Source organism: Callithrix jacchus, chromosome 3 (assembly GCF_049354715.1).
Source record: "Callithrix jacchus isolate 240 chromosome 3, calJac240_pri, whole genome shotgun sequence".
NCBI lineage: Eukaryota > Metazoa > Chordata > Mammalia > Primates > Cebidae > Callithrix > Callithrix jacchus.
Genome location: NC_133504.1, coordinates 91730671 through 91751771, shown reverse-complemented (window position 1 = coordinate 91751771; position 21101 = coordinate 91730671). Strand labels below are relative to the sequence as shown.

The 21101-nt window shown below is 38.2% G+C and overlaps 2 protein-coding genes across 18 annotated transcripts in view; one reads left to right on the top strand and one right to left on the bottom strand.

Annotated features, from left to right (window-relative positions):
* Nucleotides 1–11705, bottom strand: part of INTS12 (integrator complex subunit 12) — a 30983-nt gene extending 19278 nt beyond the window's left edge. For 2 of the 6 annotated variants that reach the window (XM_002745518.7, XM_008992898.5), the window contains exons 1-2: nt 11669–11705; nt 3478–3642 (exon numbers count right to left, since the gene is read on the bottom strand). In XM_002745518.7, the coding sequence (XP_002745564.1) occupies nt 3478–3633 (156 nt within the window). In that variant the 5' untranslated portion in view covers nt 3634–3642; nt 11669–11705. Of the gene's footprint in view, nt 1–3477; nt 3643–10631; nt 11230–11668 lie in introns of those variants that run through there. The other 4 variants (XM_035293196.3, XM_035293200.3, XM_035293199.3 and 1 more) reach the window with 4 other exon arrangements.
* A 109-nt stretch (nt 11706–11814) lies between these two features.
* GSTCD (glutathione S-transferase C-terminal domain containing) overlaps nt 11815–21101 on the top strand; it is a 156788-nt gene continuing 147501 nt past the window's right edge. For 8 of the 12 annotated variants that reach the window (XR_618465.4, XM_054253096.2, XM_035293195.3 and 5 more), the window contains exon 1: nt 11815–12047. The gene's annotated coding sequence lies outside the window, so the exon portion shown is untranslated. The other 4 variants (XM_078366747.1, XM_078366745.1, XM_035293192.3 and 1 more) reach the window with 2 other exon arrangements.

Here is a 21101-nt window from a genome sequence, read left to right as displayed (position 1 = left end):
TATATCGATGGAACGTATCTCAAAGTAATAAAAGCTATTTATGACAAACCAACAGCCAATATCATACTGAATGGGCAAAAACTGGAAGCATCCCCTTTAAAATCTGGCACTAGACAAGGATGCCCTCTCTCACCACTCCTATTCAATATAGTACTGGAAGTTCTAGCCAGAACAATCAGGCAAGAAAAAGAAATAAAGGGTATTCAAATAGGAAAGGTGGAAGCCAAATTGTCTCTATTTGCAGACGACATGATAGTATACCTAGAAGACCCCATCACCTCAGCCCAAAAACTCCTGAAACTGATAAGCAACTTCAGCAAAGTCTCAGGATATAAAATCAATGCACAAAAATCACAAGCATTCATCTACACCAATAACAGACTTAAGAGCGAACTGCCATTCACAATTGCTACAAAAAGAATAAAATACCTTGGAATACAACTCACAAGGAACGTAAGAGACCTCTTCAAGGAGAACTACAAACCACTGCTCAACGAAATCAGAGAGGACACAAACAGATGGAGAAACATTCCATGTTCATGGTTAGGAAGAATTAATATCGTGAAAATGGCTATACTGCCCAAAGTAATTTACAGAATCAACGCTATCCCCATCAAGCTACCATTGACTTTCTTCACAGAACTGGAAAAAACCACCATGAACTTCATATGGAACCAAAAGAGAGCCCGCATAGCCAAGTCAATTCTAAGCAAAAGGAACACAGCGGGGGGCATCACACTACCGATTTCAAACTATACTACAAGGCTACAGTAATCAAAACAGCATGGTACTGGTACCAAAACAGAGATATAGACCAATGGAACAAAACAGAGGCACCGGAGGCAACACAACATACATACAACTATACAATCTTTGATAAACCTGACAAAAACAAGCAATGGGGAAAGGATTCCATGTTTAACAAATGGTGTTGGGAAAACTGGCTAGCCATGTGCAGAAAGCAGAAACTGGACCCCTTCCTGACACCTTACACTAAAATTAACTCCAGATGGATTAAAGACTTAAACATAAGACCTGGCACCATAAAAACCCTAGAAGGAAATCTAGGCAAAACCATCCAGGACATAGGAGTAGGCAAGGACTTCATGAACAAAACACCAAAGGCATTGGCAACAAAAGCCAAAATAGACAAATGGGACCTAATGAAACTCCACAGCTTCTGCACGGCAAAAGAAACAGTAACTAGAGTGGATCAGCAACCAACAGAATGGGATAAAATTTTCGCAGTCTACCCATCTGACAAAGGGCTGATATCCAGAATTTACAAAGAACTCAAACAGATTTATAGGAAAAAAACAAACAAGCCCATTCAAAAGTGGGCAAAGGATATGAACAGATACTTTACGAAAGAAGACATATATGAGGCCAACAATCATATGAAAAAATGCTCATCGTCACTGGTCATCAGAGAGATGCAAATCAAAACCACATTGAGATACCATCTCACGCCAGTTAGAATGGCGATCATTAAAAAATCTGGAGACAACAGATGCTGGAGAGGATGTGGAGAAAAAGGAACACTTTTACACTGTTGGTGGGAGTGTAAATTAGTTCAACCATTGTGGAAGACAGTGTGGCGATTCCTCAAGGCCTTAGAAATAGAAATTCCATTTGACCCAGCAATCCCATTACTGGGTATATATCCAAAAGACTATAAATCGTTCTATTATAAGGACACATGTACACTAATGTTCATTGCAGCACTGTTTACAATAGCAAAGACCTGGAATCAACCCAAATGCCCATTGATAATAGACTGGATTGGAAAAATGTGGCACATATACACCATGGAATATTATGCAGCAATCAGAAATGATGAGTTTGTGTCATTTGTAGGGACATGGACGAATCTGGAAAACATCATCCTCAGCAAACTGACACAAGAACAGAAAATGAAACACAGCATATCCTCACTCATAGGTGGGTGATGAAAAATGAGAACACATGGACACAGAAAGGGGAGTACTAAACACTGGGGTCTATTGGGGGGAATAGGGGAGGGCCAGTGGGAGGGGGAGGTGGGGAGGGATAGCCTGGGGAGAAATGCCAAATGTGGGTGAAGGGGAGAAGGAAAGCAAAGCACACTGCCATGTGTGTACCTACGCAACTGTCTTGCATGCTCTGCTCATGTACCCCAAAACCTAAAATCCAATTAAAAAAAAAAAAAAAAAAGAAAGTGTTGAAGAAAATGTTAATAATGCAGATTAAACTTAAAAGTATATTGTGGGCCAGGCGTGGTGGCTCATGCCTGTAATCCCAGCACTTTGGGTAGCCAAAGTAGACAGGTTTCTTGAGTCCAGGAGTTGGAGACCAGCCTGTATTGATTTCCTCAGTCTGAAATCACGAACCTACTGGAATAAGAATGAATGGAAGAAATGAAGTCACAATGTTTCTGCTATTCAAAGTACAATAAAAAGGCTTCAGAGTACTAGACCTAGTGTTGAAAGGTGGCTGGGGACAAAATACCAGCGATTACTTGGGCTCTGAGCCTGGGACTTGATCCTCTCTTGAGCTTCAGATTCTGGTTAGACTTGAGCTAGTCATGTTCTGTCTTCTTCTCGGTTTGGTATTTAGGTCCACAGACCTGAGTGATTTGGGAGTTTCAGGGCCAGAGCTTAGAATAATTCAAAAGAACATCTTAGTAGGTATTAGGAAATATAGTAAGAGTTGTCATTCACTGACAGCCTATTATGTACCAGGCTGACTTATTTACTGTATCTCCTTCCATTTTTACAACTCTGCAAAGTAGTCCTTATTATCCCCATTTTACCATTAAGCAGAAACTAGGTGAAATGAAGTTACTACATACCTCAGTTTTCCTTACGTAAAATGAAAAAAAAAGTATCTATCTTAAAGGATCATTATAATTAAAATTAATTTTTCACATAATCTACTCAGAAAAGTGCCTGAGACATCAAGATATGTTGTCTATTATCATCACACAATTATAAGACATAAGTGGGATTTAAAACAGGTATGTGTGGTTTCAAACGTATATTCTCTTCACATAAAGCTGCCATTGGCTACTTTGTTATTATCAAGATAAGAGCTATATAGTTCTCCAAGTTCATCCATACCTCCTTTTCTCTTAAATTTTCCTATTCAATTTATTTTGCTGTTTCCATATTCAATTTATTTTGCTGGAAAATCTCTCCTTTTATTATTTTTTTTAATCCTTAAAACATTAGAGAATAATTAGAAGTAAGTTGTGGTTATATTCAGCAACTTAAAAAAAATTCTGATCATAAAGAATCGGAAATTGAAGCCAATTTTTCTATCTGGTGTAACAGTTCTCTGAAAACTTTAAGGAAAGAAAAAAAAATGAAGAATATAATTCCTTCATGACACACAGAAAGATTATTTCAGCTGAGACTGTTTTGAGATGGTCTATATGTTATCAATATACTACTACATGCCTTACAAAACTTTCTCCACGCTTTTTGTTCATGTAGGTACCTTTTGAGATGGACGGTAACTGGAATCAATGCCCCGAGCCAAAGATTCATCAAGCAGTGCTTTTAGCTTTTCAGCAGAATCTTTACTCTTTGAATGTAAGAAACCTAGTGCTTTCAAAAAAATGGGATCAAGTTCCAAGTTCACAGTAGCAGCCATTGCAAACACCTGAAGGAAAAAAAGAGGAAGTAATTTAGAAGACAATGCACAATTACCTATATTGAACTTTTACTTTTGGTTTTTATTTATAATAGACAATAATGTGCACGAATCAAAATTTAAAATTACCAAAAAGTTATTACAGATAAAAGTAAACTTCCTTTTTATTCCCGACAGTCATTATCTAGTTTCTTCCCACTGAAACAACTAGCATTATCAGTTTTCTGTGTATCTATCTCAATGGTAAAGTTTTAAATGCACATAGGCTTCTCCCTGCCACAGAACTCCTTCCTAGCTGTTTTAAAAGGTACACTTTACATTTTCAGTACATAGAACTTGATGTGTTTAGGTCAAGTTTACTCTGTATTGAAATTTCTTCTCTCAAACTTTATTTCCATAACACAAATAAAGATAGCAGTGACATGTTTGTGCATGTGTAAGAGGGCAGTGGTGAAGAGGTGTGTTAAGTGATTAGCTATCATAGTCACTGCTGCCGCTTTTACTTCAACTCTTAATGTCTCAAAAACATATTAATGATAACCTTATTTAATCACATTTAGATTGTGGTGCCTCATGCATTAATCTATTTTTAAAAGTAAGGTCTCTGAGGGGTGATATCATATCTACTTAAAACATGCATGTGAACACACACACACACACACACGCACACACACACACACACACACAGCGCCTATGATGCTTTGCGTCCTAAGGAGCTTAAAAACAGCCAAGATGGATAAAGATATACATCAAAGGCTGATGAAATTCCATATTAAAAAGTTTTGTCTTTAGTTAATACCAATGCTATCATGTGGTCCTGCTTCTGCTTGTCACTTTTTCAAAGACCTCTCCAGGCAAGAAATTATCAGAATAAGAATGTATTCTTTGTGCTCAATCCTTTGATAAATATATTATAGCTTAAAATCTTCTTCTATCCTTGAGGTTAATATTATAATAATGCAACATACTTGCACTGCTACAGTTAGGGAACTGTCAGCAATTCCATAGTTATCTCCCATTTTCAGGGGTTTATAACACCATTAAAACTTGCTGTAGGTTGAATCCTAGCATATGAAAGCATGTCGAAAATGGATTTTGTTTGTTCCCTCCCCTCCAACTTCACTCCTCATCCCTCTCCACATCTGACAAGAAGCACAAATACACATCCCTAGGCTTTTTTTAAAAAGTTTCCAGGAAGGTATTAGTTATCTATCTGATAACTTCAAAATTATTGTCAAATTCTGTACTTTACTAAAATATCATTTGACTCACCCAAGAAAAGGAGTCCAAAGGCCCATACTATAATGAAAAAGTAACCTTATCTCAAATTGTAAGAATTTAACAAAATTGAAAAGCAGCCTCTGTCACTTCTTAAAATTATATCATTACATACATCACCTCTACATAATAACAGGTACAGAAAAGTTATTTTAAAATTTACTCATGGGGCTGGTCACCATGTATATTTTGAGAAAAAAAAAATAGCTCCTCAATAAAATTTCCATGATTAAAACGGTAAATGTGCCATTCCTTCAGCATATACAAGAGTAACAGCATAATCTTTTTTTTCTTTAAACTCCACTCCTGTGACAGTTTACTAATCTTTCTACTGATCTCATTTCAACTAGGTAATGGAAATAGCAGTTTACTTATCCAGATTGCTATAAAATAATTTATTTTATTGGGTACTGATAAAGGGTTGACACCTAAAAAGAATCCTTGTAATATATTAGAAAAACCAATACTTGAAATTTCTATGCTGAAAAAATGAAAGTCAAGTACTTATTGCTATGTATTTCTACGACCACAGGTAAAAGCTTTGCATTACAGATTAGAAGATAAGAGTCAGCACCTAGATTACAAGATTATGGAAATCATCAACACCAACATTCCAGCTGGAACCTTGGAGTCAGCTCTTTTCATGCAATCTTGCCATTATAAAACACAGACTTTGTACCCCGGCCCTAAATTACTAACAAGGCCTTCTGGCCCAGTGGTTCCCCACAGTGGAATGCACGGAAAAAATATTAATTTTTTAATTTATTTCTAATTATTTATTTATTTATTTTTTAGATGGAGTCTCACTATGTCACAAAGGCTGGAGTGCAGTGGCAGGATCTTGGCTCACTGCAGCCTCTGCCTCCCGGGCCGGGTTCAAGCAATTCTCCTGCCTCAGCCTCCTGAGTAGCTGGGATTGCAAGTGTGTGCTATCACACCTGGCTAATTTTTTTATTTTTAGTATAGACGGGGTTTCACCATGTTGGTCAGGCTGGTCTCGAATTTCTGACCTTGTGATCCACCCACCTTGGCCTCCCAAAGTGCTGGGATTACAGGCATGAGCCACCACACCCAGTTCTACTTATTTATTTAAAAAATATCTATTCACATACAGAGTGATACTAGTGTGTGTATATAATTGATCTTGAACCTCAAGGAGCTTTATCTTCAGCGAGTGAAATCTGAAACTTGCCACAACTATTCTTCTCTTTTATTACACTCAATTCTCCTTTTTGACTACAATCTTCTGTTACTCTATCTCTTCCACTGCCTTAACCCAGGGATCCTTTCAAGGTACCAGGTCAATCTTGGTACCTATATTCCTAAACCCATGGCCAAAACAGACTGTAAAAGAGCCATATCATTCTTACTATGGATTAGGGTTCTAGAAAACACAAAGTCCTGTGTGTGTATATATGAAAGAAAAATGTACACATGAAAGAAATTTAATATATTAAATGCAGGTTTCATTTTTAAATGTAGGTGTTGCTTTAAAAAAAGAAGAATGTGAGAAAATGAATATTTACCACTTTAAACTTTCAATGACCAAGGGAAGTGGTAGTAGTATTATTGATAGGAGTGAATTCTTAGGTGATACTAGGAATTAGCTGTGTCAAATGCATATAACACAGACATCCCCGTTACTAAACAATGATCTTTCTTATTATCCTTGATCTACTGCAAATGCCATTTTACTTCCTATCCAGCTCATTCTGTCATCCAACCTTTCTATAACTCTTTCAGTACTCTAGGCACCTGAAAGCCTTACAGTTTTACCTATTTTATGGACATCCACCCTGCTAGCCGTTTTCTCTCTCTGCCTGCACCCAAACTCTAAGTACAACTGAAAGGAATACATAAACACTCTGTATCTTCAGAATCACCAATCTCAGCTTGGCATTCAATACAACTTGGCAATTCTCTCACGATTCTCTTGTCAACTCATTTCTGTATTATCTGCAAAGATCATTTATACTTTCTCCATTTTCTTTTAAAATTCCTTCTGTGTTTCAATAGATGGCCTCACCTACTTCACAAAAAAAAAGAGAAACTGTCAGAGAGTAATTAAGTAAATTTCCTTCCAGCACATCTACAAATTTACTTGCACCCATCCTTTCCTCTTTCCCATCTAATAAAAAAGGAGAAGGTGGCTCTCTATGCAATGTCACCTAGATTTGATCCTATCTCTTCTTGTCATCTCTCAAACCTTGACCTATGAATTATTTACCATATCTTTTGTTTTTTCAGCCTTTTCTACTGGCATCTTTTCATTGACATTTAAATATATCCAAACATCTTCTATCTTTTCTCTTTTATAACAAAACTTTCTCAGAAATCATCTACTTCTGTACTCTTTTTCTTCATTTGTTCTATTTACACAGCAATTCTTACAACTTGGCCTTTGTCTCCACTATTCCATAAAAATGCTCTCACGAGTCATTCGCAGCCTCAGTCAGGTAAACCTAATACATCTAATTTTCCCTCCTACATCTTTGTCAGTTATCTTTGTAGGTTCCTCCTATCCAATTCAAAATGAGATCCTCAATGCTAAGTTCTGGGTCTCTCCTTGCCTTGTTCTATATCTTCTTCCAAAAATGTGTTCTCTGGGTCAGCAGCATAGGGATCACATCAGAACTCAGAAATGCAAACTCTTGGTCTCCATTCCTAGGCCTACTGAAGACAAAACTCCAGGAGTAGGGTCCAGAAATCTGTATTAAACCTTCCAGGCAATTCTATTTACTCTAAAGTTTGGGAGTTATTGCCCAGACAATTGGATATACATATAGTCTTTTGCCAGTGATTCCAAATCTATCTCTGCAGTCTATGCCTCTCTCCCAAGATCCAACTGCCAGGTTGACATGGATATCTCATTGATGCCTCCTATTGAACATGTCTCCAACAGTCTCTTCATACGCTATTCCCTTTTCTCTTAACCAGTTCTTCCTCTAGCAATCCCTTTTTCAAATGATATTTACCCTAATGCCCAAGCCAGTAACTCAGAAGCAGCTTTAACTCTTCCCACTTCCTTAAACAGATCTATCCACCCTTTTCAATCACCTTCGACCAACCTATCATCATCTATATTCTGACCCACTGCAATAGCTTAATCAGTCTCACCACAATCATGCTTGTCATCCTCTAAACCTTTTCATATCACTCACTTGCTTAAAATCCTTTTATCACTTCTTAGAATCCAAAGGTTTAAGATTCTTAACAAGGTCTCTAATTCTCTACATCAGGGGTCCCTAACCTCCAGGCCATGCAGCAGTAAGTCAGCAGCAGGCAAGCAAGTGAAGCTTCATCTGTATTTACAGCCGCTCCTCATCACTTGCATTGCCACCTGAGCTCTGTCTCCTGTCAGCTCAGTGGTAGAATTAGATTCTCATAGGAGTGCGAAACCTCTTGTGAACTGTACATGATCAGTGATCTAAGTTGTGTGCTCCTTATGAGAATCTAATGCCCGATGATCCATCACAGTTTCCCCCATCACCCCCAGATCAAACTGTAGGAAAGCAAGCTCAAGGTTCCCACTGATTCTAAATTATGGTGAGTTGTCTAATTATTTTATTCTATATTACAATGTAATAATAATAATAGAAATAAAGTACACAATAAATGTAATTCACTGAACCATCCTGAAAACATACCTCCACCACCCCACCTCCCCACAACTCCTAGGGTCCATGGACAAATTGTCTTCCATGATACTAGTCCCTGGTGCCAAAAAGGTTGGGGACCATTGCTCTATATGATCTGGTAACACATATAAAGCAGTTACAACAGTACCTGGCACACAGTTCACACTTTAAATGTTACGTAATATCTCAGGCCATTCCCACTCTGTTATAGCTCTCTGACTTATTTCAAGTCCTCCAAGATACTCTTTCTTACCTTAGCACTTCAGTAGAAAGAGTGCCACCCCCATCTTCATCTTAAGTCACCTCTGAAGTTTCAGTTTTTCCTGCACATTCCCTCAACAAAATTAGAAGTTTTACCATTATATAGTCCAAAAGCATTCTGTACTTATTTGTAATATTAATCACACTGTTAATTATGTAAATAATCTTTCTTTCTCAATAGAATTTAAGTTCCATGTAGGCCGGCAGTGGATTGGTTTTACCTACTGCTGTAACCCGTCTGGCAGACTTCTTGGAAAACAGCAGATAACAGTAAATGTTGGCCAAGTAAATACTTGTTATCTACTTCCAATTTCATAAAACTTTCTCCTCCCTTGCATTCTATTACACTCAACTTTCCTGTTTATCCTCTTCTATATCTCACTACTCTTTCTTTGGCTTATCTTCTGATTTTTGTTGCTTTTGGTATTGCCCAAGTATTTGTCCTTGGCTATTTTCTTAGTTGTGCTAGCAGTTTCTTTTTGGTAATCTTACACATCAGGTCTTCAACTATGATCTCTGGGCAGATGACTTAATATGTTTTGCCTAAACTATAATCTCTCTCTCTCTCCTTTTTTTTTTTTTTGAGATGTGGTCTTGCTGTCACCCAGGTTGGAGTGCACTGAGATCATGGCTCACTGCAGCCTCAAACTCCTGGGCTCAAGTGATCCTCCTGTTATGGCTTCCCAAAGTGCTGGGATTACAAATGTGAGCCAAATCTTTTAAATTTAAATCCCATGTTTCCAAATGCTTAGTGTATGGATCTATCTGGTTCCTTAATGGCATCTCAAATTCAGTTATAACTAAAATTGAGATTCTGATTACTTTCCCGAAAAGTTCCTTGTCCTGCTCTTAACTTTCAATGAATGACACAACTTTCTGTTCAGTCAGGTCTGAGACCCAAGTCTTTCCTACACTGAGTCCTTCCCTACTCCTTATAGTCAAATAATCAGCAGGCCTCTCCTGTGGATTTTGACAGCAAAATTTTTCACACTTGTCCTACTTTTCACTTGAACAGCTACTACTGAAATTCAGTTTTTATTAACTTATTTGGACTACGGCAATAACCATGTTATTTTCCTTGACTTCAACATTGTTGCCATACTAATTTCCTGAAACCCGGTTTTCTTCTTTTTCATTAAAAAAAAAAAAAAGTTCATGCTAAGAAGTTAGGGCTTTCTATCACCTTCAAAAACAAAGCCCAAATTTCTTCACCTAGCATTTAAGAAGATTCAGTAATTGGCACAAAAAGTATCATTTATCATCCCCAGATCTGCCTAATAGCTAGCTGGCCTTCCCACTCTTTTTTTGTCTGGGAAGTTTTTACTCATTTGTATATTTCTAAATCCTATCAAGACCTGTTCAAATACTACTTCTCATGAAGACTTTACTGACAGCTGTTGTGCCCTGCTCCACTCCAAATCCTGTTAATAGTCTCTCCCTTCAAGGATATCTCATAGTGCATTTTCATGGTAGTGCAACTTTCTACCTTGAAACATTTTTTTTTTTTTTGGCACAAGTGTTATGTCCCCTATAAAACTCTGAGTATTTTAAGGGCAGAATCTATCTATCTATCTATCTATCTATCTATCTATCTATCTATCTCTTTTTGCCTATCTCTTTGCCAGTCTGCAAAGTACCACAAAAATGATAGCCATAGAATTACTGGAATTAAGTGATCAAAATACAGTGGTCTTATGTCTCCATCTACACAATTGTAGCCATTTCCAAGCCCCTTTAGCAAAAATCACAAAAGTAACTCACCCCTACCCCCACAAAAAAACCTGCAAACATCAAAAAGCAAAAGCAAAGGAAGACAATCACCTCTTTCATGACTGGGGACTTGTAGGACAATGCTCCTAACTGTAATACTCTCATAATCTTTCACCTGGCTTGCTTAAATTCATTAATCCCATTGGACTGTAAACTTCATGAGAGCAGGAACTTGTTTTGTTCACTGTTATATACCTAGTGCTTCAAACTTAATAAGGGCTCAAAAATATTTATTGAATGAATGAACTAGGTTTGGGTAAATGTCACCTTATGAGGCTTCTGTGACCTCTCCATCCTAAATTGGGCATTCATATATAAGTATGTGCTTTCCCCTAGATCTGTTTTTCACCCTACCTGCCAATCTCAAAAGAAGTCCAAATTTGATCATATGCATGTGCCCCAGATGAAGGAAACTGAATCTATCCACACAGAGTGCAGTATTACCATTTCCATTTCATAATGGCTCTAAAAAACTTTTTCCTTCATGACTTCGCAAGCTCTTGCAACCCCTTCCAATAAACATTCTTTTAAAGATGCTGCCGTTTTCATTCCTCCAGTGAGTTCTCGGTTCTGGATAACAGATACCTTAGGGACACCTGGAATCGCAGGAGAAAAGGCTCCGATTCCAAACCAATCAAGTGACTGAAAGCTGACAACAAACAGAAAAGGAATGTCAATCCTTTGATCAAAGCAGGACACACCGAAGGCCTAGAATGAAGGATGGTCCTTAACAGGAGAGCCAAAAGATGAGAGACAAAGAGGGAGCTATGTAGAGAAGCCACAAAAACCCTCTAACAAAGTCCGAAGCAAGGTTCCAAGTTCCTAGTCCTTAGACCTAGAAATATCCTCAGTCCGCATGCCCCGGCCCGCAACTCCATCGGAGGAAGCCCAGTTCTCACTGAAAGAGGAGAGCAGTTAGTCTAGGGCAGGTAACCACCCCCAAATTACGATGTTTCCCCTCGAGGAGCGAGCTAACTAATACCCCACGCAGCTACTTTTCCACCTCTCCCCTAGCGCGGGGTGGGGGGGGGGGGGAGTCTCGAGCCTCCAGGAGGCTGCCGGGAGCAGAGTCGCTCAGCACAACTCACCGTTCCGCCCCGCTCTGCCGATCCTCCTGGTCCCGGTGGCCTCTTCGGAAACGGTCCCCGCACTGGCGGGCTCCGAAAGCGGGAAAACAAAGGTTCCCACAGTAGGGCCGGGGGAAACGTTTGGCAGTGCGACAGTAGGAAGTGACGTTACTTCCCCTTATCCGGTCCGCCGGATTATGAATGACGGCCGGCGGGAGTATTTTCCAGATAAACTGCCTGTTGTTTTTCTCTCGGCCTCTGTGGAAGCTAGTGGTTTACAGGCAGCAGTTCCCAGAGGCAGCCTTGGAATTCCAGCTCCGGCTCTGCGGGAAGGCGCAGGCGGCCCAGGTCGCCGACACGCTCACGCACCCTCCCTGCCTGGCCGCGCCTCTGCGACCAGGTAAAGAGGGCGCTCGGGCCGCCGGCTTCTTAGCCCCCGCGACCCTCTAAAGACTGCTCTTTTCTTCGGGGGTTGCAGGGCTGAGCATGCGGGGAGAAAGTTGGGAAGGACAAGGGCATGGTATTATCTTCCTGATTTTTCTCCAGCCCTGGGCCGCCCCCAACTCATTATCGCCCATTCCTGCTGAAGGTGCGGGTGAGGGTTCTGGCCTCCTCAGTAGTTCGCGCTTCCCAGGTTCCCCCTAGCTAATCCCTCATGTCTGCTTCTACTGATGGAGAAATGGGGCAGCTTCCAGTTGGAGGCGTTTGTAGGGGTGGTTTGATGTTTGCTGTTAAGTGTAAATTTCATGACCTCTTGGGTCACACTTTAAACTTCTTTCTCTGGCATTGAGTTTTCCATTCCAGCCCTTTCTGATTGCAGAAAGCAGTTCTATGTGAATACTACTTAACATTTACTCCAAAGGACTTGCATCATTTTGGGCCGTTTGCTTATATTTTGTTATCACAGCAGTATCTCTTCGGTTCTTAACTTACATAGAAAATTTAACTTGCATGAAAGTTGCTTTGGCTTCGGAAACGTTTGCTAATACACGTACTTTCCATCCCAGCTTTCTGCCTGGTTTTGGGATTAGGTGACTTGTTTTTTCCCCTTTATTCTTAATGCCAGGAGTTCATTCCTTGTCATAAGTTATTGAATATCAAGTAAAATGCCAGCTTTAGTAATGTATCATGTGCAACATTATTGATAAGAAGGTGGTGTATTTCTATTTTTTTTCTAAGTTTATCTGTAGAGCCAATGTTTACAGGAGATGCTAGCAAAAGCTAACAAGAACTAGTGATGTGAAAATTTTGAACATGTAAACATGGTCATTTAAATCCGTGAAAATAAACTGTTATAACGCAACTAAGTAATTCGCTGTCACATTTAATATATCAAATATTAAGCTATGTGGGTGGTTTTTTTTTTTTTTTAACTGCCTGATGGGGAGCATACACCACTGAGAGGATTGCTTTAAGCATACTCATTACTAAAAATTGTTTGTATTACACCTGAAGGTATCGTCTTATGAGGTCTCACTTCAAAAATAAGACTGAAAAAGTCAATGAGATTTGAGAATAGTCTTATCAGTTCTTTTTTTATTTTTTGTATTTTGCACTTCTATGTGTTTGCTTTAAACAAAGCTCAAACTTGAGCTTCTGTAATAGTGGGCCCATCAAGTTTTTTTGTTTTTGTTTTGTTTTTTTGGAGATGGAGTCTTGCTCTGTCGCTGGGCTGGAGTGCAATGGCGCGATGTCTGCTCACTGCAACCTCTGCCTCCTGTCTCAGCCTCCCGAGTAGCTGGAATTATAGGCACCTACCACCACACCCAGCACATTTTTGTATTTTGTTTTGTTTTTTGAGACAGAGCCTTGCTCTGTCACCCAGGCTGGAGTGCAGTGGCGCGATCTTAGCTCACTGCAACCTCTGCCTCCCAAGTTCAAACGATTCTCCTGCCTCAACCTCCTGGTAGAGGCAAAGTTTCACCATGTTGACCAGGCTGGTTTAGAACTCCTGACCTCAAATGATCCGCGCACCTCAGCCTCCAAAAGTGCTGGGATTACAGGCATGAATCATGTGCCTAGATTGTTGTTGTTTTTTTTTTTTCTTTTTTAAAAACCTGTTTTATTTGTAGCTTTTGTATCATCTGTGATTTTTAAATAAGAATAAATGCTGAGTATCCAAATAGCCTTTCTAACAGCAACAATTTAGCAGGCCTCAAAATTAACAAATTCTGGAGCCAGCTAACCAATACATCTGTAGTATACACAGTTCTCTGGTATCTGTTGTTTTTATTATAAGATATTTAAGGTAGCGTATGGAATTCTGTTATGCAGAATACTGAAATACTTGGAATACAGATATTTAAACTATTTCAATTAAGACAAGCACAGGTATTGTTTGCTGTGAAAATTCAGTAATTTTATTTCATACTTGATATTTCTAAGGTGTTAGCTGTTTGTGCTGTGGATCCCTGTTAATTATGAGGTCAGGTTTAGCTGCAGGAATTATGACTCCATGGCAACAGATGATTCTCCAGAGAGATTACACACTTCATTTAAGGCTAAGATTACAGTAAGCTTTTCACTTCAAAACTTTTTTTACTATGTCTTTACCGGGTAACAAAACAGCTAATTTTAATCATCGTTTTTGTTCTCTATGAATTAACTGCATATCATATTACATATTTAATGAGCTTGAAAAATCTCAGTTTTCCTTATCTTTTTTGACCTTAAATATTTAAGGTAATTGGCTGCTATCTATCCATGTAGGGGTAAGTTTTGTCTTTTTTGTTGCTATTAAATCTATATTATTGTAATAAAATAGGGTGCATTTTTCAACCAAATCGTGTTGTTTTATGAAAAGCGTAAAACATAAGCTAAGTTATAAAATCCAAAATGTTGAACATATGATGTAGCAGAGAATTTAAGCAATATTAAATTTTAATCTTTAAGAAAAGTTTGTAATTTTTTCATACTTATAAACTGTTGAATTTCTTATTTTGTACAATATAATAGGTTTATATGCACATGGATTAAGGGTTTCACATGTTTTATAATTTCATGATTACCTGGCTTTCAGTCTCAGTAATAAATATATTTTTTCAGTATTTGGCTGGGAAAAACTTTTCAATCAGTATAAATCCCTTTTTATGGAAAGAAGCTTGGAAATATAAAGCATAATTGAGTTTTGCCCATCAAAGTTTGCATATTTTAATAGTGCCAATTGGTAAGGAATTTGGTTATAAATTATAAAGGAATAATCGTAGCTAGTATTTATTTAAGGACTTGAATATGTGACAGGCTTTGTCTGTACAGCACACTATGTGGTAGGTATAGTTAGTATTGTCTCCATGTTATTATGTAAGTGAGGAAACACATATGTAGAAAAGTTTTTTATAGCTTCTAAGAGTCAGAACCAGGATTTGCACCCAGGTAGTCTGGCTCAACAGTCTTGGGCCTAATTTATTACTTTATAATTCTTGTTTTATAAATATTCTTGCTAGGCACATGTATGGAATCTAGTTAAGATTCTTTTTTTTTTTTTTTTTGAGACAGAGTTTCACTCCTGTTACCCAGGCTGGAGTGCAATGGCGAGATCTCGGCTCACTGCAACCTCCGCCTCCTGGGTTGAGGCAATTCTCCTGCTTCAGCCTCCTGAGTAGCTGGGATTACAGGCACGTGCCACCATGCCCAGCTAATTTTTTTTGTATTTTTAGTAGAGACAGGGTTTCACCATGTTGACCAGGATGGTCTCGATCTCTTGACCTCATGATCCACCCACCTCGGGGTGCACTCCCAAAGTGCTGGGATTACAGGCGTGAGCCACCACGCCGGGCCCTAGTCAAGATTCTTAATTCCTTTGCCCTGGATATCAGTGTAAATAAAAACTTCCATGCTTTCTTTGAGTTTGGTTAGATTCCGTTAACACTTTTCTCAGTTCACCTCACAAAGATGGTCTTGTTTCTTCGTTTTGTTTTATACGTGGTCCTTAAAAAGGAAGAATGCTTTGGGAGGCCGAGGCGGTTGGATCACGAGGTCAAGAGATCGAGACCATCCTGGTCAACATGGTGAAACCCCGTCTCTACTAAAAATACAAAAAATTAGCTGGGCATGGTGGCGCGTGCCTGTAATCCCAGCTACTCAGGAGGCTGAGGCAGGAGAATTGCCCAGGAGGCGGAGGTTGCGGTGAGCCAAGATGGTACCATTGCACTCCAGCCTCGGTAAACAAGAGTGAAACTCCGGCTCAAAAAAAAAAAAAAAAAAAGAATGGTGTCATGAAGAATGAGATTTATGTTGTACCAAGACTAAAGTTCTTAATAATACTCCCAGACAGTGATTACTGACATTCATTTACGTACATATCTATTCCTTGAACTAAACTTTGAGTTCATTAAGCACTGGAGGTATTATAGTGTTAAGTAATAAGAGCTGTGAAGAAAAAGGAAAGCTAGGTAAGAGGCTAGGGAGTGTTTTTTTAAGTCAGGCAGTCAGGAGAGGCTGTTCTGTGTTGATATTTATGCAGGAAATCAGTGAAATGAGGGAGCAAGCCATGCGAATCTCTTGGAGAAAAGCATTCTAGGTGAAAGAACAAGAAGTACAAAAATTTTAAGTGGGAGCATTTCTGGCACCTTCTAAAAACAGCAAGGACAACTGTGGCTGGAAGGGAGTGAAGAAGGATAAGAGATGAAGTCAGAAAGGGATAGCTAGGGTCACAGTAGGCCTATAGGTCATAATAGGAAATTTGGATTTTATTCTAAGTGTGCTGAAGAGCCATTGGATGGTTTTGAGTAGGAGACATGATGTGATTTATGTTTTTCAGGATCACCCTGTTGTTGGAAAATGGACTGTTTTATGGAAAATGGACGAAAATAATTAATAGGCTTTTGTAGTAATCCTTGTAAGCACTGGTGATGACTTAGATTAAGGTGGTAGTGGTAGAGGTGCCAAGGAGTTGGATTTAGCATATATTTCAAAGGTAGAGATGGCAGAGTATGAGAGAGAGAGAAAAAGAAGTTAAGTGGGACTTTGAAGTTTTTGGCTTGAGCATCTGGCTGATTGGTGTTGCCATTTTACCTGGAAGTAGAACACTAAGGGAAGGGGAGCAGTTTAGGAAAACATCCATAGAGACATGTCAAGTAGAATACAGGAGTCTCGAGTTAGGGGAGAAGATGTGGCTGGAATATACATGTAAGAGTCAGATAATATTTAAAGCTGTAGCACTGGAGATCACCCAGAACAGTGCTGTCATATTGTAAGTTGTGCCCCATTAATGAGTCAGGAAATCAATGTAATGAATAACAACCAGTATTTTAAAAAAACTAACAAGCGCAGAGAAAAAAATATCAGATTTATCTCATATAGTAGGATAAATATTGCTTCATGACATTTTTGTTTGCATTTTATTCAGTGCATTGTGAGTTACATTATAAAATATGTAACTAATTGTGTGGCATGAGCAAAAGTTTGAAATCCAGTATTCAAAGGATGGAGTGTGGATTGAGAAGAGGGCAAAACACTGAGGTGTGGGTCACTGAGATATCTGCAGAGTAGCCAATGAAAGGAATCAGGAAAGAATTGCCAAATAATTTAATCCAGTGCAGAAACTTGTCAAATAACCTAGCCTTTGGAATGCAAGTTTATATCAAGGATAACTGAGACCAGCATACTTGCTTAGAATAACACAATATCTGGTGATTTTCACTTTGGTAAAATTGCTTCAATTTATGAAATTTTATTTATAAATAGTACTATTATATTAGAACAATACCTACTCTTACATGTCTCTAAGATATTTTTATAAATTTAATACTTTGGACTGATGTACAATTCTCATCTCTATAATGGAAATAAAATACTTTAAAGTAATGCACATGTTCTGTGTGCTCAGCACATAGTAGGTAGACAATAAGATGTATGTAATATTTAAAACATTATTGAGCTCCTATCAAATTGTAGCCGTAAAGAAAAGTTATTTGAAAAAAAAAAAAAAGGAAAGGAAAACACAGGTTAATAATTTGCAGCAGTTATGCACATTTTGGTCTTTATTATATAATATATAATTTATAATGTCATACATAATGCCATAGATCTTGACTTCCAGTTTGATCACAAAATTTTCAAGCTTTTTTTCTTCTGGGCTTTGGAGAAGTATGCTTATTTGTAACATGCTTACTGTTTATTTCTCTCTCATTCTCTGTATTTCATCAAGGCTAAGATATATTCATTAGAATGAAAGTACAAAAAAAAGAAAAAGATCTGAATGCCTAAATATTAAACCTATGACTAATTCCACCATTTAAAAATATATTATTTTCAAGTCATGAAATCAAAGCCCTAATATTTTCTTTATACCTATTTATTCCTTCAACAAGATTCTAAAGCAAATTGACATGTCCAGGAAAGAGATGCACACTCTATTTAATATCCTGAAGTTTGTGGTTTTGTCTGCAACTTTCTCACTCTCTCTCTGCAGAGTGGCACCTATCAAACCCGAGAAAGAGCAAATCACTCTATTTCTGTGGCAGGAATGCAATATGGAGTTACAAGAGCCGTTCTCCAGAAGCCCTAGAGACAGAAGTTTATTCTATAGTACCTACCTTCTTAAAGCTCATGACATAAAATTAATGAACTAAGGCATTCTCAAGCTAAAAAAGAAAAAAGAGGAGGGATTTTTTTTTCTGTGGTATTTGCATACTTGGAGCAAATACTGTGTTCTAGTCTCTAAAAAAGGCACAATGTAAGCCAAAAACATCACATTTATACGGTTTACTAAATACTTAATATTTCTTTTTAAAAATTACATTAGTACATAATAGGGAGACATTACTCAAGGAAAGTAATTTTTTTTTACTCTAAGATTATTAAGTGACATTTTTAATCTACCAGGGGAAAAACCAATATCTATATTAAAAAATATATCTTAAGAATCAACAGTACTTTATTGCAGTTTCTCTCAGGCGTCTCATCAGTTTTTAGTATCACCATGGGCAAGTTATTGGTATGCTATTTTGCTGACATTTAGCATTTTATTAAGTGCTAATAGTAAGAGTTTATAGAATATGTCTAAAACCCTATTTTCATATTCTTATGTGCTTTGCAAAGTGGCAAATATAGATGTACTTAATTTTTAAAAAAATATTTCTGTGTATCTTAAAAGCTACTAAATAGCATGGCTTTGTTTCCAGTTTTTAAAAAGTGTTAGGATGAGCCTCATAATTACTATTTTTTATACTGCTGGGCAAATGATGAAATCAGTCATATGTTTTTCAAATCTGCTGTCTTGAAACACTTCGGGGTCTTCTTTTTACTATCTTACTGTCAGGAGAGTGAGTCCATAGCAAACTCCTCAAAAAGACTGTTAATTCCTGGAAAGTGTGGTAGTTTCTTTTTGCCCTACTGTTGTTTCAGACCTCACTTCGTTTGACTCTTTTTAACATAAAGGTGTAAGAAGCTTCAAGTGTTTAGCTCTTTGGATTTTTTAAAAAAAAAAATGAATTTTAAAAAAGAAAATTTAGTATGGTGAAGGTTTTCTAAAATTAAGTGTACACTAACATTTTGAATGCACTTAAAAAACGAGTTGCATATATACTTTTAAAAAGCTTTTAAAGTAATTTTCCTTCTAATATGTCATCTTTCTGGTATGTATTTCCATGGTGAATGCTTTTAGAGTGCCATCTAGCGTCAGTTTTGTAATTGTAATTTATGGATTAGAACATTGGGAATTTTGGACCTAGGAAATGTATACATTAAACATAAAAAGTCATAACAATTGATAAAAGCCTTAAGGAATATGACTTGAAAGTAGCCATGAAGAATCCGACCTCTGGGCTGGACGCGGTGGCTCAAGCCTGTAATCCCAGCACTTTGGGAGGCTGAGGCGGGTGGATCACGAGGTCAAGAGATCGAGACCATCCTGGTCAGCATGGTGAAACCCCGTCTCTACTAAAAATACAAAAAATTAGCTGGGCATGGTGGCGCGTGCCTGTAATCCCAGCTACTCAGGAGGCTGAGGTAGGAGAATTGTCTGAACCCAGGAGGCGGAGGTTGCGGTGAGCCGAGATCACGCCATTCATTGCACTCCAGCGTGGGTAACACGAGCGAAACTCCGTCTCAAAAAAAAAAAAAAAAAAAAAAAAAAGGGAAGTATAGTATATCACCTATCACCATAGGAATAAGCACTATGGAGAAAAAACATATATGGAAATAGAAAGTTTTTTTTTTTTTCAGTGAGCAGGGATTGGGGTTTGCAATTTAAATCGAGTAGTCAGGGAGGATCTCAGTAAGAAGTTGCCATTGAATAAATAAATACCTGAAGGAAGTGAAGAAGTGATCTAGGTACTGGAAACACCAAGTGCAAAGCCCCTCATGTGGGAATGTATCTAGTGTTTTAGCAGGGGTCCCCTAATCCCTGGGCCCAGGACCAGTACCCGTCTGTGCCCTGTTAGGAATCCCACCTCAAAGCGGGAGGTGAGTGGCAGGCAAGCCAGCATTACCGCCTTAACGCCATCTGCTGTCGGATCAGCGGCATTAGATTCTCATAGGAGTTCCAACCCTATTAACTGCACATGTGTGCACACACAAGGGATCTAGGTTTCGTGCTCCTTATGAGAATCTAAGGCCTGATGATCTGAGGCAGAACAGTTTCATCTGGAAACCGTCCCCATGCCCCCACCAACCCCCATAGAAAAATTGTGTTTTATGAAACTGGTCCCTGGTCCCAAAAATGTTGGGGATGGCTGTTTTAGATGAATAACAATCTACTTTGGCTGGAGCACTGAGCAATGAAGAGAGTTAATGAGACAAACTCAGGGACATAAAGGAGGATTAGATCAAGGAGATCTTTGTAGGCCGGTGTATAAATTTCAGCATTTCTCTAGGAGGATGGGAAGACATTGGAGGGTTTGGTTATGGGGGTGTGAAGAAAAAGAATGGTATAAACTGAGATGGGGAAGACACATAAGGAGCAGCTTTGAGGGGTGGAAGAGAATAAGGAACTAGATTTTGGACATGTTAATTGTAAGATATCTCAGCTATCAGTATCTTTTATGGAGAAATTTTAATATTTTTATATTCAGCACTCAACAGCTATCACTTACTTGAGAAGAATACACTTCTCCTGAAAGAATGAATATCCCCTCCCTACTATTTTGTAGGGGCTTAAAAAAGAAGCAGTATGGAAGGATGAACACTGTCAAAACTTCTCAAGGACATTATCCCTAGACAGCTCTCAGTGTTCTTGGTTGATTTATTTCCCCTTCTATTGATCTCCTGTTCTAACCTATCATGAGATTCCAAACTACTTGATTGGGAAGGCTTTATTGCAAAGCACTGAGGTACGCTCATTTTAAAGGAGCTGGGTGTAAAATTTCCTCTAAGGCTGTTATTACACAGGGTGAAATTTTTTTTTTGGAAGACATTTGGTCTTCCAAAACAAATCTCATAGAATCATTATTTATTGCAAACTTTTACTGATTTCTAGAACAGGCTTTTAAAACATTTATCTTTTATTTTAGCT